We start from the raw sequence: 23,693 nt of genomic DNA on the forward strand, positions 1-23,693 counted from the left end.
TTACTACTTTAAAAAAAAGAAAAGGCAGCCACAGCATTAAACATGTTTTCATCTGCAGAAATAAAGAAGTTCTTAAAGTATATCCCACGATCCAAAAACACCATGCCTTGTAAACGTGATCAATGATCAAAATTGATCAATGTCTAATTTAAACCAAACTGCCCTAATGTGAAGATCTCCCAACACTGTAACTTATTTTTGTTGGTACACAGTTAGATTCAACTGTAGCATTTACTTTAAAACATTAACTGTAACATTTTAGAATTTAATTTAGGGAGAGTTTCTTAGTGAATATCACACTAGACTGAAACCTGGTAGACCTAGGTACTATGCTCAATTATACCTCTTGTCTGCTGGGTGACTTTGGGCAAGTCATTTCTCCTCTGTACCTCAGTTTCACCATCTATAAAATGGGCAAAATGATATTGATCTCTTTTGTAAAGTGATTTGTGATCTATGAACTCTATGTAAGAGCTAGATATTTTTACTACAGAATTATAATCAATGCATTATTAATATGTCTATTGTAAGGTCTACAATCTATTACAGGAAAGGGAATAACACATATTTATATTGCTGTAAAAGTCAATTAGATTCAATGAAGGCAGTACAGCAGAAGGGGATCCTTAAGAGAGACTTAAACATGGACTAGGAAGTGGCCTTGAGATCAGTTCAGGGATGCTGTGTGGATGGAGGCAGAAAGACAATAATGTGAGAACCTTATAATGATATGGACAGAAGCTGAAAAAATGATGCAGTGGAGAAGGTCCAAGGGCTACATGAAGCTCAACAGTGAAAGACAAGTAGGCAGGGGGGTTGTGAGTTTTGCTTTCTTTTCTTCCTGATCACCTTCTGAACACCAGATCAGTGTTTATCACAAGGAAGTTAGACTGTCCATGAGAGTAACATACAGTAGGACAGCTGCAGGAAAGAATTTGGTTCTGAGGAAGGATCTAGAGAAGTCTAGGGGCAGCTGGCATAGGCAAAGTGGGAATCTATTCCAAGTGTGGTGGTGAAGCATAAAAAAGCCTGAAGACAAAAAAGACTTCTTCACATTTTTTGGTCTTTTTTTATCAATCCAATTATAGTGCATGTCAAAGAGATCTACATATTTAACACCTTATAGCACAGTTAACTGAAAAACACATGTGCAGTAATTATTTTAACAAAACATGAAACAGAGACAGCCAAACACTCTTTATGATTCCTTGCTCTTACATCTAGGTGTTTTCACCAGCCCATTCAACTTTTGTTTTTGCAAAAAACAGCATTATGAGACATATAAATGTGACTTTTATTCGATATTTGCTTTTCTAACACATCCCTGGAAGGACAAATATGTTTGTACCAAAGGCTCTCATGTTAAAATGCTCTTTATACCATTCCTTTCTTGCACCAACCTTTTCCCTTGTTGCCACGCTTTCAACATATAGGGAGAATTTCCCATGAAGCTGAAACTATTGTATGTTAGTCACTCAGCCTATAAAACATTTTGGGCCAGATGTTGCCCACTCTTCAACTGGGGAATTCTTGTGGAAATCAATGGGAATTCTGCTCATAGAAAAAAAATATATGATATACCAAGTTATCTTTTCATCAGAATAAAAAAATGTATCTGCTCTATGGAATGTTTGAATTGGCATTAGGAATATGATTACTATGGTGGCTTCTAATAGGTAATCAATGTTTTATTCCTCCTATGAATATCAGTGGATGGAATGAAATGTCAATGCCAAAGCAATTGATATTTACAGAACAATTGTTAAAAACAGCAACAGCAAAATGTAATCAGAGAACATTTGTTATTGTTAAATATAGTAGTGGGATTAAGGTAAATGAGAAGAGATGTAATCATCAAGAAGCATAAAGACATATTTTAGATATTTTTAAATGAATAAGCCTCATTTCAGTTTAATGATTTTTTTCAAACGAGCACGGGGAGTAGCCTCTGCAAGGATTTTATATCTTGCCGAATACACTAATAATTCAAACAACGACCAATTGTGAAAAAGGCAGATGTCTTCATGTATAAAAGCTCACTACTTCAGACATGCTGACTATGCTGACTAGCCCACAGCTTAACAGGCAACTATTGCATTCTGTACCCCCGCCTGCAAGATCCAACTCCTGTTGATCTGAATGGGAGCTGAATTGTCTCAGAACCTTACCAGTGCTCAGGAATTGCAAACAATGAAATCCAATAAATGCAAGAGTGACTCCTTAGTTTAAGAAGATCCTTCCAGCCAAACTTTTAAAGTTGGGTCTAAACTTATTAGATTGGAACTACATCTACTAGACGTTTACACAATAAGAATCAATTTTCAGAATAATCATCTTTGCTTAATAGGTAACCATTATTAAATAACGTTAAAGTATTTTTCTGAAGGGTTAATTCAATTTAATAACTTAGTGACTCATATTTTCATGATAATACACTATTTAATGTCAGCCTGAAGACTTCACCAGACAAGAAATGGGATACAGATGAATTAGGTATCACACAATGCAGACATTGCATTAATATGACAATGAAATATACGTATTTCAGACACTGTGGGTAGTATTATTCCCCATTAACATAGAGCCATCTCACTCAAATTGTCAATGGTGCAACATATGATACAAATTAAATGTTTGTTTCTTTCTTTTTTTTTTTAAGCATTATACCCCACACATCACATACAGTTTTTGCGGCTTACACATTCGGCACAAAAAAAACAATAAACCACTATAAAGGTAATATTTTGTTTCTTTCATGTCATTCTGAAGCAATGATAAAATAAGTATTAGACACATACTCTAGGATTTAGGAAATGTAATTGGGAGTTCTATGTAGTGATCAGTTATATAATTTTTAGATGTGACATTTAAAAACCTGATACATAAAGAGATTTTCTACAAATGGTACCTTTTGAATATCAAGGCAATGACAAAGTCAGGGTTTGCTTTTATTCTCCAGTCACATTCCTTCCCAGGAGGATATGCCTGTGGGTAGTTAGGTGATAAAATAACACCCGCCGGACCCGTCAAGTTTCCTCCACATGCAGCTGTCAATATAAAAAGGAAAAAGAAAGCAGTTACACATTAAACTAAAAATCACAGATAAACTATTCAAATAAGAATTATTTGGCTTTTTTTTTTTTTAAATCAGAATAGTTTTTTCCATTCCCAACAAACGATCTCTTTATTGTCCCAACAACAAACACATCCTATTTTCCACATATTTTCCCCAATTTAGTTCAAAAACAAAGTTTTCCTATAATCTGGTAAAGGAAATAGAAATCTAAGTAATAAGGTCTTTGGGTTTGCTTAGTGATTTTATTCCAGCCACACTAACCAAGTATTTAACATTCACCCAACAAACTTCGCTGTCAGAAGTGGAGAGTCCAATAGTAACTGACGCTTAATGATGTTATTTTCCTTTGGCCACAGAAGAAATATACAATACTTTGATCCAATTAATAAAGATGTTAACCCAATTCACAGATCCAGGCACTTGGGCAAAAACACACAAACAAACAAAGAAAATCACACAGCTAACTGAAACCATAATTCTGAAGTTAGGTGCCTAAATCAATATTTAAACACTTAAGTAATAAGGGCAGTTTGCAGAGGTGCAGAGCTCCTACCATTGTGATTGAAGTAAGCATTAGTAATCAACCAAGCTATGTTAAAAAAAAAAAACAACCAACAGCATGGTTCCTTTTATAGGTCATTATTTTAGTAAATATTCACAAATCTTCAGTGTCTTCTGATGACTTAGCTTGAGGTAAAACACATGACCATACTCAGGAAAGTTATAAGGTATAAACGCAGCATAAAACATTAAATAAACGTGAATAGTGGTTTGACAATGTATAGAACGCTAATAAGTATAGCTATTAAATCTCAGCCATCCACAATATAGTGGAATAAGAACTATCTGAGAATATTAAAGGCTGCATATCATGGCTTTATAGAACTCCAAGGATTCCAATACTGCTGTATATACGACAGTAACAATTATTTTAAATGGAAAACCCCCTCAAGGTCATCCTGAGTAAAATGGAACATTAAGTATGTGCACATCATTTCACTACAAGTTACTCTCTCAGCAGATTAATTAAAATTTAGATTTTTAAAACAGACTATAAACAGATACAGATTCAAGTATGTTAATTGGACAAAGCGCTGGGTTTTATTACAATTGAAATAATACTCTAGAACATCTGATCTTCATAATCCAGAAATCGATATATTTTGTCCTATCTCTAAACTCTTTAATTAGGGGTGAATCCAAATCTCTGGGAACTATTACTTGATGATTCATGGATTAAAAACTGTTTTATTGGCTGTAATCATCAGATGTTAAAATTTGTCCTTATGCAGTGCTGCACCACACAAATGGAAACTTTGAAAGACATTTTGCAGTGCATGTGCTGCTCCAAATCTGCTACCTGTATGGAGGTCAGAAATGGATGGGGACCTTGTCTTACATCCTTACTATTACTTCTCAGAGATCTAGTAATACTAGCCAGGAACAATACTTGCATTCAGGGAAGTAAAAGGACTGCAACTGTGTTGTGGTCAGCCTCTGCAGAAGGGGCCCAAAAGAAAGAGGGAAGAAAGGCTTGTACACACTCCAACAGTCAACAGTGCAGGGACCAGGCACAATCTGACCCTAAAGGATTATTAAATAAAGTGTCCAACCTATCTCAAAGCAATCTGGCAATCGTAAAGGCCCAGTCAAGAAGGAAAATTGTTAAAGTTTGCAGCTGATGACCCAAGGGAGCTGTTCAAACCAAATGGGTTGTGGAGCTCTCTAATGCTACACGCAGTATGCAGCATAAGAATTAATTAGATGGCAAGAACCCTACCTAGCAGCAAAACAGTGATGTTGCTATAACACACCTCAGTTAGACTTCCAGGCCCCAGCCTTTTCATGCACTAACCAGAGCCCCATGGAAGAGATATTCCATATATGTAGAGTGGAAGGTACCAAGAATTAAGAATAGTGAAAGGCAGGAAATTTTATTCCTTCCAGGCAGTTCCACAAAGAGACATGCAAAAGAACTTCTATTTCCATTCTTTGGGCAGCAGTGGCAGTTTGATCTCCCCTCCGTACATACATATCTATCTTAAAATTTTCTGAGAAGATAAAACTTAATTAATGGAAACAAATTACTACATGGGAGGTCATACTCATGAGAGAATCAGTTTCTTGGTTTTATTGAAAATGAACAGAAACAATCTTTGCTTTTTAACTATAAGTCACATGTATAAAGGTTGGTATTAAGGTGAGACCAGTTTCATATATGGCCCCTGATTCTCACGTGACTAGGCTTTAAAAACTACAAATTAATCACTAACATAAAGTGAAAGTTTTAACAAGTAAACAGTAATATAACAAATTTGATACTTTATACTTATTTAGTTCCTTTCACCTGAGAATCTGAAATATCTATAGTATATAGATTATCTCTGTTCTACTGAGACAGGGAAACTGTAGTACAGAGAGATGACTTAGCCAACGTCACACAGTAAACTGGTGGCAAAGTCATAAGCAGAACTCAGCTGCTTTGACTCCAAGTCCCCTGCGTTAAACATCTGACCATGCTGTCTTGCACTTAATTAACAAATTTCTTGAAGCTTGTCACCTTCACCATAAACAAATTTTCAAAAATAGACTATGCTGGAAAAATCTGTTGTCAATAATAGCATTTATCTTTAGAATCAGACTGCCAGTATTTACAAGTTTGAAAAGACTGAGTTTTCTAGAAAGCATTGCTTTAATATCATCTGTTAAAAACTGAAATATGATCTGCATTAGCTTCAAGCCCAAAGTACGCTAACATTTGATCTCAATACCTATGCATGTTGGAGGATCAGGTTGCCAAAAGAATCGGTTATTCAGCTGCACACAAGTAATTTTGGCCTGTCCTTGGAGCTGATACCCAGGGTCACACTGAAAGGTGGTGGTATCCCCAGGCTCTCTGCTGTCTCCATATCTGGTACCATTCTGTGGAGTCCCAGGATCATTACATGTTGATGCAACTGATGCTATAAGAAAACAATGAAATGAACATATTTAAGACATATGTACTACATTTTAATAAATACACAGTACAATATTTTATAGGCGCATTCAATCAGAGATAATATTATTTGCTTATCTGTTATCATGGGAAGGCAGTTTGTTTGTTTCAACAGGTATTTTCCCACTGAGATGCATCATGCTTATGCTGGCTTCTGGCCAGTTTTCTCAGGTGAAAAACATGGCCTGATAGGGAATAAACTCAGGCTCTTCATTTTCTGGCCATGTAGTGAGGCAGACAGACCTCCCTCCTCTGGGGTGAGTGAGGGAATATTACATGCCCCTTGGAGAGCAGAGCCTAGGCTGCCCCACCCCCCCCTTGCCAGAAGGACAGTGGTGTTTCCAGTACTATAAAAGACCAGACCCACAGACTACTGAGGGGGAAGGATGTCCCATCGGTTCTGGAGCAGCACAGAGTAGATCCCCCACTTGGCTCAGCCCAAGCCCTGGATGATAACTGGCCTGGAGCGCCTGCCGAGCTTTTCTGGAGGAGCCTGATGACAACTAGACATCATAAGTACCCACCCCAGGGGAGGCAGGAAGTGGCCCAGAGGCAGTCCCCAGAGCACTGGCTGCAAAGCCCCGAGCCTCCATGTTGGCATGTTGTGGTTGAATCCCTGCCAACCCTGGGGCATCTGATTCCGCCTCTGCCAGGGCTGGGATGTGGTGGAGTAGGGAAGGCCCGTGTCCCCCTGCCCCCGGGTGGCTGACCCTCGTGCCTCTGCAAGGGGCTCTCGCTCTGAAGACAAGTGGCCCCAAACCCTTGAGACTGTTTGCTGGCTGCCTGAGCCCTGCAAGCCCAGGCCTCAGCCTAGAATCATAGATTATTAGGGGTGGAAGGGACCACAGAAGTTCAGCTAGTCTCACTCCCTGCTCAAAGCAGGACCAATCCCCAACTAAATCCCCAAATCCCTAAACAGCCCCTCTCAAAGATTGAACTCACAACCCTGGGTTTAGCAGGCCAATGCTCAAACCTATGAGCTATCCCTCCCCTACACTGAGCTATCCCTCCCCCCCCCGCCTACCTTGAGACTGTAGTGTTTGCTGGCTGCCTGGGCCCCACCCAGGCTACAGCCAGCCCCCTGAGACTGTTGTTCGTTGGCTGCTGGAAACCCAGATGGACTCCGGCCCTAGTTAAGCTGCAACAAGCTTGGCAGCAGACTACCGCCGGCCCTTCAGTGACCTCCCTCCTCCAGGGTGAGTGAGGGAGTATTACAGTCCAGTTAATCCATCAAACAAGCTAACAATTCCCTTTTCTTCCTTTGATGCTTCAGCTATCAATACGTATTTAAGTGATATGACAATTGATATATGACAAATGTCAGAATGTAAATAACATCATTTTACTCTTTGAGTGCCTAACAGCATGGGAAAGGAACATGCATGAGAAGTCAAACCAAACAACCACCATGTGCTACCTTGGAGTTTGCATTATAGAGGTATGTAAAACTTTCTCAGAGGATACTCAAAGAAGATGTATCATATCTTCATGTGTTAGGGTCAAAATTTCAAGCAAAGTTTAATTTGTATTGAGATGGCATGATAGTATCAGATCTTCATGATGAGTAAATCCTCATGCTTATCTCCCATACAAATTATTATTATTACTATAATGCCTAGGCACCCCAGTCATGGACCAAAACAGTTCCTGCCTTTTACATGTTACCTCTCCTTTCCCTAGCTCTTATGAGTAGCATATATTAACACTCTGTCAAACTGAGGCATCACCTTTATTCTCCAGACATTTGTTCTCTTTATAGCTATTAGGCTGGTGTTCTCTTGTTGCAAATTGTTTTGTCTTGCCTTGTGATGTTTTGGCCAGTTATTTGGTCATGTTTTGGTTTTGCACAGATTTAAAAAAAAAAACCAACTTTGCTTGGGACAGAAATTTGTTATATCAAATCTCACTTCATCACTTTCATGTCCTCCCTGTATTGTGCCACTCTATACATTCCTTATCTATTGTTTTTATTGAGATGATTCCTACTTAATAATTATATAAGGCTTTCCTTTGCCCAAACACTTTAACCAGTCAGTATTATTTTGAGATGTATAACCATTGTTCACTTTTTACACATGTGGAAACTACTGCAATGTGCAAAAAGCAACAAAGAATCCTGTGGCACCTTAAAGACTAAGATGTATTGGAGCATATGCTTTCATGGGTGAATGCCCACTTCGTCAGACGCAGCAGCAATGTGCATTACTGGTCATGATTACTTTGTATTGTGAACGCCATTTTGGATATTATTGTTCTGAACATCTGTGCTGCAATACGTAATTGTGCAAAGGATGTTTGTAGACATTACATTTAAAAAAGTTTGTCAATATGGACATGAACTTCCCTCACTCAGAGCCCAATCCCTTGCATATCTAACTCTATGGATTAATAGAAATTTTGGCTTAGAAGGGAAGTAGGATCACACCCAACTTCTTTATTTTTTTTCTACCTTTCACAATTTCCCTTAATTATTTTTGGTATACCAGTCACTACCAATGTGTCATACTTTATCACATTACTACTCTAAATGCAACTTCCTGCATTTGTTGGGCAAGATTCTCCTCCACCTGCAATTTATTGAGTGCAATTAGTTGCCATAGCCATAGCTTTTTTCTGTACCCATAGCAAACTTTTTGGTCTGAGGGCCACACATCAGGTTTCATAAATTGTATGGATGGCCACTTAGGGGAGAGGGTTGTGGCCCAGTCCCCACCTCCTATCTGCCCCCTCTGGGACTCCTGCCCCATCCCCCTGTCCAACCCTCGGTTTCCTGATGGCCCCTCTGGGACCCCTGCCCCATCAACACACTCCCGCTCCCTGTCCTCTGACTGCCCCATAATTTCCGCCGCCCTATCCAACCTCTCCTCTCATTCCTGATGCCCCCCCAGGACCCCTGCCCCATCCAACCACCCCTTCTCCCTGCCCACTGACTGCCCCCGGAACCCATGTCCCTGATTTCCCTCTGCCGCCCCATCCAACCCCGCCTCCTAGATAGTATCAATTTAGGCTTAAATACAGACTGGGAATGGCTGAGCCATTACACATATTGAATCTATTTCCCCATGTTAAATATCCTCACAGCTTCTTGTCAAATTTTCTTAAATGAGTATCTTGATTATCACCACAACAGTTATTTTTTTCTCCTGCTGACAACAGCTCATCTTAATTAATTAGCCTCTTAGAGTTGGTAGGACAACTCGTACTTTTTCATGTTCTTTATATGTATATATATCTCCTCGCTATATGTTCCATTTTATGCATTCGACGAAGTGGGCTGTAGCCCAAAAAAGCTTATGCTCAAATAAATTTGTTAGTCTCTAAGGTGCCACAAATACTCCTGTTCTTATCAACACTATAGGTATCTCTTTATCCTTAAAGAAGAGAATACAAGAAAACAGCAGAATTCATATAGAACAGTGAATTTCACATTTTTGGTACTGTTCCAGAAAAAAACAACACAGGAGGAACACATGTCCAGACTCTGTAACTCTTACTCATGTTGAGAACTATCTCACTCTATGAGTAGTCCCAAAAAAGTCCATGGGAATTGTCTAGCTGAAGCTAGATACATTCATACTAGGTATAAAGCACACTTTTTAAACAATGAGGGTAATTAACTATTGGAATAACTTACCTAGGATGGATTCTCCATCTCTTGGAGATGTCTTTAAATCAAGACATCCTTCTAAAACATATGTTATGACTCACACAGAAGTTATGCGCTCAATGAGGAATTACTTTGTGAGATTCTGTGGGCCTGTGTTATGCAGGATATCAGAGTAGATGATCAGAGTGGTCCTTTCTTCCCTTAAGATCTATGAATACTCACAGAGTAAAGTGCTCTTCAGTGTGAGTATGGATGGCAGAACTGGGCTGTAACCTGCAGTACCCACACTCACACTGAGCAAGTACCTTACTAAATGTAATTAAATGCAGCATTGCCCTTTAAACAAATAACGTAAGCAGTTAAAATGACAGTGACACCCATCCCTTTTTTCATAGATTACATAGATTTTTACATACATTAATTTTCTTCCACACTAAAGATAAGAAAGTTACTTACCTGTAATTGGAGGTTCTCTGAGATGCGGAATCCATATCTGTATTCCACTAAGGATTTATGCATGCACACCATGCATCCAGAGCTCGAGAATTTGAAGGTAGCAGTGTCTATTGGTTTGTGCATGTACCCTTGCTTTGCCTCATGCATTCATCTGAGGTGATAAAGGTTGGGGCAGACTGACCACATCTCCATTTCCTTCTCCATTGCCAATCGAACAGATCCACAGCAGAGGGAAAGGAGGGCATGAAGTGGAATACAGATAGGAACCACTCATCTCAAAGAACCGCCAGTTGCAGGTAAGTAACCTCCTCGTCTTCTTCAAGTAATGGTCCCTATTGTATTCCATTGAGGCTGATGAACAAGCAGTACCTAATTCAGAGGAAGGTGCGAAGAAGAGGATGAAAAGGTTGACCAGATGGCAGTCACGCTATATGATGCATCCAGCACAGAGTCCTGCACGAAGGTGTAGTGCACAGCAAAGGTATGCACCGAACTCCATGTGGCCACCCTACATATGTCTGGAAGTGACACACCATGGACAGTGCCGTAGTCAATGCCTGGGCTCTTGTGGAATGGACTCTCCGTCCAGGGCAGAGCCAGTCCTGACAACTGATAACATAGTGTAATACACCCGAAAATCCACTTGGAAATCCTCTGTATGGAGATTGCCTGCCTCTTAATCCTCTCAGCGATAAGAAGTCTACAGGACTTCCTGATCGGTGTTGTCTGCTGTCAGTAGAAGGTCAAGGTCTGCTGAGGTGCGAGGCTTTGGAAATAAATCAGGTAAGTGTATGGGTTGGTTGGGATGAAACCGAGATACGACCTTTTGTAGAAACTTGGGTGTAGGAACAAGGAAATGTGGTGAAAGGGGAATCCGCCATCATGGCCTGTAGTTCATCTACCCTTCTCACTGAAGTAACAGCCACTAGAAAGGCAACTTTCATGGAAATGAGGGGCATAGAGCATGAAGCCAGAGGCTATAAGGGCAGTTTCATTAACACTGATAGAATGAGCTTGAGGTGCCTCAATCTGAGGGGTGATAGGTTGTATGGATAGGAAGTCCTGAGATGACCTTTCCAAAACCTAGCTAGTCAACAGATGTATAAATACAGTGTGTCCTTCCATGGAAAGAGGGTGATGAGAGGAACTAGCTCTTAGACTTGGTAAATCTTGAGTGTTGATACCATTTAGGTTTAAAAATAAAAGTAAATTTGCCATTAGGAGGCCAAACATATTTAAAGTGACACAAAATTTTGGTACCGTGTCTACTATTGTGGGTCCTCTCTTTTACTAAGTCAATTCTAAGTCAGCTTTTTTTTAATGGATCACAAAAAGTTTTAAAACAAAGAAATATACCAAGTCCTCTTGTAAATCCCCCATGTTTCATTGTTCTAGTCACTTCAGTCCTTTGCCTATCTCACAGCGGGTTTATTTAATTATTTATTTCAAACTGGCTTCTTTTGTGCAGTATAAGCATACAACTTTCACATTTCATTAACGTGATGTTCAGCTAATTTCAGCTGGCATGAGCCCCGGCTTCCTAACCTTCACGGGATGTGGATAGGAAGGGGAAGGCATGATTTTCAGTACTGGTGGAAACATTCCCTGCTGCAATTACAATTCTTTATCTGAGTGATGGTACTAAATATCAGACCAACTTATTTTTTTTATTATTTTTAATACTATTATGGTAGCACTTACGGAGCCCAACTGAGACTGGGGTCCCATTTAGCCAGGTGTTATACAAACATAGAACAAGCCACAATATCTGCTATGAAGAGTTTACGTCTGCTCACTCAATGTCCTCTATTGATTGATGTATGCAGCAACAATTGTAGTTTCAGAAAAGACAGCTTAAGTATTGTGATGAAACTTTACAGGGGAGAGAGTTCAGGGAGGGGGAAGTAGTAGACCCAGACAAAAATATATGTCAGACATACTCTGATGCTGCAACAAATATCCAGCAAATGTAGTATGTACCTGCATGTCTGCAGACAGATGAGTAAATTAGAAAGTTTAACTGACATATATCCCTGTGTATTGACTGCGGTCTCTCTACTACTGCTGTGTATATAAATAAGGTTTAATGTGTATCTTTGTACTATGAATTATTTTCTGATCATTTTTCCATCCCTGAAACTCACACATCTTTCTTCCATAGGGTCCACATCTTGAGGTGGGTTTTAATTCTCAATGAAGTAGCAAAAAATAGCACAATTTCTTTTTGTTGTTGTTGCTGTTTATTTTCACATTCTGATTTATGACTATCAATTCAAGTAACAACTGTCACTGCTAATGAGAGTTTTGCACATAACTCCCCAAGCACTACATTGAAAATTTACCTGACAGCTAGGCCACATTAGTGTGGTTTATTGAATATATACTTGGCCACTAGGGAGAGAAAACAGCTTTATGGTCGTGAACCCACTGAAGTACTTTCCTATTTCATAGACAAGTAACATCTCTAAAACTGTGAATGACTGTAAAGTATGTTTGCTAAGGAACAGTAAATTCAGAAATTTGCTGAAAATTGTGTAAACACACACACATAAATATATTATATCATTAGTTATTGTCCTCTTCCAACCCCTCCCAAAACCCCAAAAACAAACAAACAAAAAACCTTTGACTACGTCATTCCCTCCTTAAAGTGTTCTGTGCAACGTAGTACCTCAAGTAGAAAAAATTGCTCATATATTTTTGACATCAAATATACACTAGTTACTAAAAATTAGATATCTGAAATAATTCACTGCATTTACCAAGTACAAATTCAAAATTTAAAAAGCCACCATTGACAAACATTTAACAAGTATCAAAATACCATTTGCATTTTTGTTCTATGAATGCATTATCTGTATTTGAGACTAGGAATGATTTTATTATCCACAAATATACTTGATCCTAATTAAACAAAACACTAGCTTTAAGCATTGATGTGCCATCCAGTAAAATGAGCATTTAGACAAGCTGTCAAGTTTTCAACTTGTCTCATTTGTAAGCTGTTTACTGCTCAGGATTCCCAAAGGTTTCTTTCTCTCTCTCTCCAGCTGGAGGGAAGTCACAAGTCTACTAGTACTTTATCTAGTTTTGTGCAGATGTCTCAAGAACTGTAATATCTGTGCTGGTGTACATATTTTATATGCTTGTAGTTAATGCAGACTTTAAAAGCTACTCATTCCCCTGTCATTCATTCCATCTCATAACTGGCACTTTTTTATACATGTCAATATACTGATATGGAACAATATAATTAATATTCGCTTCATATATTCACACAGTGAGCACTGCTATGATAGGGCTCATTCACATCCTGCAAAATAATCACACTGGGTAAAATTTCCAAAAGGGTCTAAGTGACTTCAGAGCCTAAGACCCATTTTCATAAGTGACATAGGACCTCATGGGAAGTCATTGGGAAAGTAGGCTCCTTTTGAAAATATTAACCAGGGTATTTACATATATCTGTGACATATTAGAGTTGAGTCTAATTTGTCATTTAAAGGACATGTTTTTTATGAGTTTGTTTAGGCCACACACTATCATTATGTCTTCAAGGGTAAAATCATCATCTTCACTATGTCTGTGAAATACAGTCATGTCAGCAATGCCCATCGTCAAAAACACTTTCTTCTCTCTACTTTGAAGATTTCCAAAAAATATTCAAAGCTTCCAATTTCCATTAAAAATACTACAGGCTGTCCAGCAACTTAGGTCTGCAAGTTATAGACACTGTAGCAAAAGATCCATCTGTTCTGTTTTAATACTGAACAGGGACAAGTGATTGCAGCAAAAGTTGAGAAGGATTTTGGTGCATCATAGCCAAGAACCAGAGGGGTAGCCATGTTAGTCTGGATCTGTAAAAGCAGCAAAAAGTCCTGTGGCACTTTATAGACTAACAGACGTTTTGGAGCATGAGCTTTCGTGGGTGAATACCCACTTCGTCAGATGCATCTGACAAAGTGGGTATTCACCCACGAAAGCTCATGCTCCAAAACGTCTGTTAGTCTATAAGGTGCCACAGGACTCTTTGCTGCTTTTATAGCCAAGAACAAAGCACAAAAAATTTGCAATAGTTCCAGTAAAGTTATTTAAAAAACTCACACAACACTAAACAAACCAGGGAAAAGTAGTCTGGCTCCATTATGAGAAATGTAAACGCAGTAGACTGACAATTATGCAAAAATACCAATTAGCTTGCAGTTTTTCAGGTGGAGCTTGGAAGCCCTGAACCATTTTAAGAAAAGTTCATTAAATGGACTAAGATTGTCAGGGGTCAGGAAAATCTTAGTGTCATGTGAAGAAGTCATATCTGTGCATCAAGATCATCCTGCAGGGAGTTGACTCACCCTGGATGTTTATCACCTCATTTCTAGTTCCACAAACATGTTTGTGTTCTTCCACTGTGGAAATTTCAGCAAGCGGTAGTGGAATGTGCCCTTCTGGATGATTAGAGAGAAATCTGCATTGAGAAGAGGTTGGAGATCTTAACCTCCTAGAATAGAATCTATAATCCCCAGAAATGGACTGGGTTCACGGCCAGAATGCTGACATCATCATAGGAGGATAGAAGTGTTTACTTCTGGTGGGTCTGGAGTGTCTGCAGTAGCAGTTTCTATGGAAACTAGCAGGAGACAGATAGTGGAGCTTTTAAATACATGGATTGTCTCAGGAACTGTTTGAAGGGCCTCCAAATCCATCCTTTATGATGCTGGGGCCAATGCAGACTGTTCTCAGAAATGACCTCCTACACAAATTCTGCCAAAGTAGAATAGGCACTGGGGTCCCAGAGGAATGGCAATGTGGAATTGATAACTCCATCATAGGGGTCACAACAAGAGTCTTCAGCTCATCACTGGCATGGGGGATTCAGAGATAACAGCTGGAGCCAAAGCCTCCGGTGCTGAAAGAATGGACTCCCTTGACTCATGGCCCGGGAATAGCATTTGTTTTCCTTTCAACCCTAGAACATTTATCACTTGTTGAAGGGGGGAGCCCTATGCAGCTGCACTTTTTATCAGTAGTAGTAAAGTCCCTCCCCCCTCAGTACTGTGAAGGAAGTCAGTCAGTCATCAGGATTTTTTTTTTCTGTGACTGAATTTGTTGAGCTGAGAGTGTTGAACAATTTTGTCATGGGCCAAACTTTTGCAGTCACACTATAAATCCTGGAAATGAAGGCTTTATAATTAAAATGCTGACACAACCTAAACTATAAGCACTGCAAATAGCACTGGTATATATTAGTCAAAGTAAATCTGCACCAATAGGAAAATATTTTTCAAGAAGGCACCACACTAGCAGTCCAGCAAAGATATACCACAGTCACCATAGGCATTTCCTTAGCCAGTCATGTATTCAGCAAGAATTCAAAGAGCCAGAGACGGATGCCATTACTGAAACAGACTTTGCCAGACTGTGTCTTGTGGTGCCTGAAACTGACAAGTGTGTTCATTGTGCAGCCACTGATGCTTAAGCTCTTGCTAAAGGAAAAAGGCATCAACAAAAGTGTCAATAGCAATGGCAATGACTCCGAAGTCATCATTCCAATTTAACTAATGTGTTAATTTGCTTGTTTGTTTCTCTCTCTCTTTTTTTTTCTTTTTTTTTTTTACTATAATTGGTGAGTCATGTTGTAAAGAAAGTTGTGGGCAAGAAATGCGTAATATTTGTTTGTTTATTGTTGCATTTTCTCCAAGATCTAAATGTGTTATATAAATAATTAAAAAAAATTTTAAATGTGAAGAAAAGACAACAATTACAGGCCAACCTGAGCACAAAAAATCATTTCATCCCCTTGGCTGGAGAGGGGTCTCTCCTGGGCTCACTGTTAGGAGATCAGCAAAGAGAACCAGGATCTGTTTAGAAAATGGCTAATTATCTGTTGAATTACTTCAGGATACTTATTCAGATAAGCACCCAAACTTAACGGTATATTCCCAGTTCAGAACCTTGAGGTTCTCCTAACAATAGTTTTATATGTATGCCTTCAACCTAACTTTGATCATTTTTCCTAATCAAGACAAACCCATAGTTTGTGATGTGCCACAGTGTTCAATCAATCAATGATCCAGAACTAGTTTTCCAAAATGGTAAGACTTAAAGGAGAATGCCACCCCTGTGTCCAATTCCAGTTGTATTGATATCCTATTCACCTGCAACAGTATCTAATTATGTGTCAGGAAATTCCTATGTGCCTTCATAGAGTTAAGGTCAGAAGGGACCATCAGATCATCTAGTCAGACTATCACAGGTCACCACCACCACCCAGAACCCACATACTAACCCCAATAACCAAAATTGGACTAAAGTATTACAGCCCACAGGAGACTAAACAATTATGTGCCATGCGGAGAGAACTGGAGGGAGTGAAATGCAATGGCAGGGAATTGACTAAGATAGATATATTGGGTCAATCTCAACAAGTGACCCACATCCTATGCTGTAGAGAAAAGTGAAAAATTTCAGGGTTACCAATATGGTGATTAGTTAAACCCTGAGCAAAAACTCACCAGCTAAACACATGTGAGAGAGAATGCTTGGTGTTACCTCAGAGTCCTGGCCCACTCTGTTTGGTGTCCCATCTCCAGCCATGGTTATTTCTGATGAGTTGAAGGACGTGTAAAAAAAACTACAAGAATGCATGAGGAGAGGGGCAGGAATCCCTTTCTGACTATTGCAGATGACTGGCTGAAGCCCTGAAGCATGAGCTTTTAGGAACATCAAATATGAATTGGAAGAGACCCCCAGGGCTGCCAAGCCCTGTTCCCTACTATCATAAACAACTCTGTTATACAGTCCCATTCATAAATTTGTCCAGTTTTCCCTTAATGCGAATTAAGTTGTTTGTCCCCACAACTCTTATTGGGAGGCTGTTCCAAATTCTCCTTTCTCTGATGGTTCAAAAATTTCTGATTTCCAGCCTGAATTTGTTCATGGCCAGTTTATACCCATTTATTTTTGTGCCAACACTGTCCCTTAGTGTAAATAGCAATTCATATCCCCTTCTCAACCTTCTTTTTCCTACACTAAACAAGCCAAGATCTTCTAGTTACCTCTCATAAGATAGACCCTGCATTCCCACGATAAACTTAATAGCTCTTCTCTGTAACTGTTCCCGTTTAAATTCATCTTTCTTAAGCATAGGTGACCAGAATTATACACAATATTCCAAAGGAGGTCTTACCGTTGCCTCGTACAATGGCTTTAATACTTCTCTGTTTCTAATGGAAATCCCTTGCATGGTCATCCTAGGATTGAATTTGATTTTTCTGCAGATGTGTTACACCGATAGCTCATCATCGCCATGTGATTAATCAACACATCCACATCTCTCTCCTTTTCTGTCACTTCTGCCTGATGAGCCCCCAGCATACAGCAGAAATTCTTCTTATTAGACCCTAGGTGCATAACCTTGTACTTTGTACTACTGAATTTCATCCCATTTCTGTTACTCCCATCTTCATGGTCATCCAGATCTCTCTCTACAGTATTCTGATCCTTCTCTGTATTGACAATGCCTCCCAACTTTGCATCCTCTGCAAATATCATGAGCACACTCCTACTTCTCATGCCAAGGTCATTAATGAAAACACTGAACAACTCTGGTTTCACAGAACTCCATTAATAACCCCCCCCACCTTAGCTCACCTTTCAGCACAACCCATTGCTTTTTTCTGGCTGAGAATGACCACAATTTCTGTATCTGATGAATACTTGTTCAGATGCTATGCTAGATAGTACTGAAGTGTACTGCAAAGTTAGAATGTCCTTTCCTAGGATAGTTCATCACTTTAGTTCCTGGCTTTGGATCTTCAACAGAGTCTGCAAGAGTCATATAGTCTAACCCTCTGCCAAGATGCAGGACTTGTTCTGTCTAAACCAGAGGTAGGCAACCTATGGCAAGGGTGCCGAAGATGGCATGCGAGCTGATTTTCAGTGGCACTCACACAGGCCGGGGTCTGGCCACCAGTCCAGGGGGCTCTGCATTTTAATTTAATTTTAAATGAAGCTTCTTAAATATTTTAAAAACCTTACTTACTTTACATACAACAATAGTTTAGTTATATATTATAGACTTATAGAAAGAGACCTTCTAAAAACGTTAAAATATATTACTGGCACATCAACCTTAAATTAGAGTGAATAAATGAAGACTCGGCACACCATGTCTGAAAGGTTGCCGACCCCTGATCTAAACCATCCAAGATAGATGACTCTCTAGCCTCCTTTTGAAAACTGCCAGTAAAGGAGTATCTAAAACCTCTTGAGGCAGTCTTTTCCATTGTCCTACTGTTCTTACTATTAGAAAGTTTTTTCCTGAGATTTAATCTAAATCTGCTCTGCTGTAGTTTGAACCAATTGCCTGTTGTCCTGCCCTCTGTGGAGAAAGAGAACATTTTTTCTCCCACTTTTTTATAGCAGCCTTTCAAGACGCGAAGACCTCGATCATATTGCCCCATGATATTCTCTTTACCAGACTAAACATACCCAAATCCTACAGTCTTTGCTCAGATGACTTGCATTCTATCCATTTGATCATATTTGTTGCTCACCTCTGGATACTTTCCAGTTTCTCTACATCTTTTCTATACATCGGTGACCAAAAATGGACACAGTACTTCTAATGAGACCTAACCAGTGCCATGCAGAGTGCTACTATCACTTCCTGTGACATGCATGCTATGCCTCCCTTAATGAAATCTAAAATTGTATTTGCTTTTTTTGAAACAGCCTCACATTGCGGATTCATGTTGAGGTTGTGATCCATCACAACTCCTAGATCCTTCTCAGCAGTGCTGCTACCAAGCCAGTTTTCACCCATTCTGTATTTGTGCATTTGATTTTTCTTTCATAAGAGTAGCATCTTTCATTTGTCTTTTTTGAATTTCATTTTGTTATCTGCAGCCCAGTTCTCCAATTTATCAAGATTCCTCTGAATTTTAGCTCTATCCTCTAAAGTATTAGCAACTTCCCCAGCTTTGTGTCATCTGCAAACTTGATCAGTATGCTCTCTATACCTAGATACAGGTCACTAGATACACTAGAACAGATTCCTGTGGAACCCCACTGGAGACCTCCCTTCAATCCAACATCATTCTATTAATTTAGTTAACTCTTTGTTTGCAGTTGTTTAACCAATTACACATCCACTTAATGGTAGTGCTGTTGAGCCTACATTTCTCCAGCTTACTTATCAGATTGTCATAGGAGACTGTGTCAAAAGCCTTGCTGAAGTCCAAGTATATTATGCACACTGCATTCCCCTATTCACCAAATTAGTTACCCTGTCAAAGAAGAAAATCAAGTGTTTTTTGGCAGGATTTGTTTTCGGAACATCCATGCTGACTTTTAATGATTACCCTCTTCCTCCTCCAGATATTCACAAATTGAATGATTTATAAATTACACTAGTAGCTCCGCAGGTACCGAAGTCAGGCTGATTGGTTTATAGTTCCTTGGTTCCTCCTTTTTCCCATTTTTAAAGATGGGCACTATATTAACCCTTCTCTGGTCTTCCAGGATCTCCCCTGTCACCCATGAGTTTGTCGGTATCATTGGCAGTGGCTCTGAGGTTTCTTCAGCTACTTCCTTCAGTACCCTCTAATTCTAATAGTTGTTTTGGCAGCATGGTTAATTTATATATATATTATACACACACACACACTAATTTCTTCAATTGATTCCAACAAATGTCACCTAATTGCTGTTTTCTGGAAAAAAATGTGAACTGGTCTTGTTTTGGTTGGTCATGCTCCCAGAGTGTCTGGAATACGTTTGAACGAGGCGGGGGTTTCCATACAAGAAAGGTGTCACACAATCTCCCAATCATCAGTTTTTTTTCATTCCTTTTGTCATCTCAGGTAGAACTGTATATGCAAATGTGCATATGTCACATAAGATACCCTGAAGCCTACAGGTAGGTGCACTGGGTTGGGAACTTGGTGATAAACTCTTCCATTGATTAGTTTTAATATTTCTATATTTTTCACAATCTTATAATTGATCAAGATCTCATATCTCTACCCTAGGAGGCAGACAAGTACCATACACAAATTTTAAAAAAATAAGGTAACAGTGTAGCGGGTGGTTACTCGCTCCTGCGCTGAGGGATTTAAATACAGCCATGGGAGAGGGCTGTGGCTGGAGAAAGCAGCTCTAAAATCTGGGCTGATTGGAGAAGCAGTCACAGCTGGGCCACGCCCTGATCAGGCCAGCTGGTTTGTATAAAAAGGCTGTGAGCCAGTACCCCAGTGATTCTCCTTCTGTCTGTAGTGGGAGATGGGCCTGGCTACAGGGAGCTAGAGACAGAGTACCTGAGTGGAGCAGGGCTGGGGAAAGGCAGAGGAGCTGGGGATCTCCAGCCTGGAAAGCCCCAGGCTGAGGCCTAGCAGAAGACAAATAGGTACTGAGGGTTGCATAGGGCAGCCCAGGGGTAGGCCAAGGCAGCAGGTCCAAACCCAACCTTGCCAGTGATGAGTAGGCTGATACTGCAGTCTGCCCCAGGGCACAGGGGCTAAACAATGACTGGCAGTAGCCATATACTGAGGCAAGATGGGGATAGTGGGTTGGGAGTTTCGTAGGGAGGGGAGACCCTGAGAGCAAGGGGGTTATTGCCAGGGGGCAGCACTCCAGGTAAAAGGGGCACCGGGTCCATGGAGGGACATGGGGACCAACAGCAAGCGGTAAGGCAGATCACTGGCCTGCAGAGGGCGCTCTGGGCTGGAAATTGAGCTAATTCCATGAGAGACCAGCAGGAGGCACCACAGGGGTGAGTCCTCATGCTTACAAACAGATTTTTAAAATCTGTACAAAATCACTTGAGGCAGAAGAAAGAATAGAATTTAGGGGCCAGATTCTGTGCTTTAATTGTACTGGTCATGGAGCCTGAACTATAGTTTTTAGCCCTAGAGCAACTCTTCCCATATTAAGATTGAGGTACATTGGCAGGACAGTGAGAGGGAAACTTTCCCTGCAGTCATGAACACAGGAGTTTTTCTTCAGAGGATGACAATTCAACATGAGCACTAAATCCACACATTTTTTAAAGATGAAGTTTATGGTTATATGCAAATTATTCACAAACAAATTTGATAATAAATAATTTAATTAAAATATAACATATGGAGCCACATGAAAATTGGTAGTTACTGATCTCATATACTGCACCAGATATCAGAAATTCTACAAGCAGGTCAATAAGCCTATGCCCATCATTACCAGAAAATGAGCATGTCAGCAATTACCACCTGAATCTTTCCTAACAGAGACTAAATACCTCAGGGTCTTCCACATACACAAATTCAAAGGCCACATCTTCCTCAGCCATCTTATTTAGTGTGCAGCTTCCTCCAATATGAGAAAGAGGGAATTATAAACAAGCAAAATACTCTGCTTATTCTAATTTGCTAGAATGGCCCCAAGTCCTCACCAGTATAGTTTTGTTATCTTGGAAACAGCTACACTGCTGATCCAGATTCAGACAGAGAGATGAACATGATTTATACAGTTATACAATGAGGAAGCTTATGGATGACCAAAAAGAATGATTCTAAACCCACAGAGAAGGCATACAAGAAAGTCACAGATGGGTCTGACTATACCTGAAACCACCTGAAAATAGCTCGTTTAATACAAAACTTATGAGAGTAGGCCCTGTATTCAATATAATGATCATATCAACGATCAATATGATCATAAAGATCAACCTTTACTAAATCAGTGATAGAAAATAGGAATGCATGGTTCGTTTTAAGACAACAGCACAGGTCTTGTAAATAGTAACAAATGAGAATCCAGTGTAAAGGGGAAAAAAAGAGTCAGAAAGTTAAATTAGGAATATTAAAAACAGTATTAAAATGAAACCACTAAAGATAGCAAGCATGCAAAATGATAATCTGACTTGTTAAAAACACACTATAAATGTTTATGGCTAACATTTATATCTTTTATTGATTATTCAGTGAAGTGGAATGCAGAGGTCAGTAAAACAGAGAGTGCTTATGCCCTACTGAAAATCAACTCATATGAGACCAAGATGTCCTCAAGTTATGGAGTGGCTAAAGAAGAACAGCTATTTAGTGTGTGGGGAGGGAAGTGTCTTTCCCCTCCCAATATTCTGTCTTGCTAGGAAAGAGTTAATTGACAACCTGGTTTGTAATAGCTAGTTTAAATGTATTAAACCCCAGAGTAAAGGCCAGTTTTGTACACTGAACTCCATTTTCTGTCCTTTTATGCATGATTAAATGGCAATTAAGTTTTAATGAAAAGTGTTAGGCTGATTACAATTAACATAATCGCACCAGTCAGTTCATGTCCTCATGTTCTACATGCTGTGCTGACCTGGCAAGACAATGGATCTTTAATGGAGTCAAATGTCTTGCAAGCTCCAGCCATTTACATTCTTCCATTTAAGGCATTTATACCTACATATATAACGAAAGATGAAACACACACAGGTGTCACATTGTATAAACCACTGCCTACCATAAATATATGCATTATTTGAAAATCCTTGGGATATGAAAAACTCATCCCCCAAGCACTTATAATAAACCATTTATTTCTTCCATGATTACCAGAAAATTGAAAGCAGCTCAGGACACATTTATAGATTCAGTTTGAGAGAAACAATATAAAGGCTCAATCCACCAAGATGCTGCAAAGTCTCATCCAGATCCAACAGAGCATTTGAGCACATGCTAAACTTTGAAGTCTACGAAGCCACTCACATACTTAAAGTTTAGCATGTATTCAAATGGTCAGAGATCAGGGCCACACTGCTCAGTACATTGCAGGACTGATTCCAAATAAATTGAGCTCTTTAGGGGGCTGGTGGGGAGTGATATTTCATACGCGCACATGCACACACATACACAACTTTGCACTTGACAAGGATCATAAACCAAAAACTTTAAAGCATCAGTCATTTTTCCTTAACTTTAGCAGAGACTTCCAGTTCACCACCACTAACTTCAATTAATTCCAGTGAGACATATACTGCAATTGCCAGCATAATCACCAAACGGATCCAAATGAAAATTACACCAAGCTGCAGAAATCAGTTCTTGAATCCTAAAGCTCACCATGGTAACTGCTGAAGGTCAAATACTTGATATTAGTACTTTTCTAGAAAGGTGAACAGCTTAAATATTTCCTTCCTTCATAACATTTATTGCTAAATCTATATCTATACATCTCACGCTCACTTTCACTTTATTATAGTATAGTACGATGTGTGTCTATCTGTTCTAATATCTTAAAACAACTTCATTAAAATTTAACATTTTCAACTGGTAGGAATAGCAGCACATTTTCTATAATTAACCATACAGGAAAGGAACACTCATCAAGCCCCTGCCATATCTTATCTATCCATAAGCTATGACAAACTGATCAGTTACGGGAAATTAATCTTAACCCTTTACCCACTTCATCTATATTGTATCTAGGTATTTCAGGGCTTAACAAACAGACAGTTCCTTAGGGACTCTCACAACAACATTTTTGGGGGCCTTAGAGTGGGGCCACCAACTCTTGCTGGTGGTTGCTGTGACAAT

General features: G+C 39.4%; 1 protein-coding gene across 2 annotated transcripts in view; it reads right to left on the reverse strand.

Annotated features, from left to right (window-relative positions):
* Nucleotides 1-23,693, reverse strand: part of CSMD1 (CUB and Sushi multiple domains 1) — a 2,060,432-nt gene that overhangs the window by 375,884 nt on the left and 1,660,855 nt on the right. For both annotated transcript variants that reach the window (XM_030555566.1, XM_030555565.1), the window contains exons 27-28: nucleotides 5,848-6,039; nucleotides 2,909-3,047 (exon numbers count right to left, since the gene is read on the reverse strand). In XM_030555566.1, coding sequence (XP_030411426.1) covers nucleotides 2,909-3,047; nucleotides 5,848-6,039 — 331 coding nt within the window. The remainder of the gene's footprint in view (nucleotides 1-2,908; nucleotides 3,048-5,847; nucleotides 6,040-23,693) is intronic.

The sequence above is a fragment of the Gopherus evgoodei genome, chromosome 3 (genome assembly GCF_007399415.2).
Source record: "Gopherus evgoodei ecotype Sinaloan lineage chromosome 3, rGopEvg1_v1.p, whole genome shotgun sequence".
NCBI lineage: Eukaryota > Metazoa > Chordata > Testudines > Testudinidae > Gopherus > Gopherus evgoodei.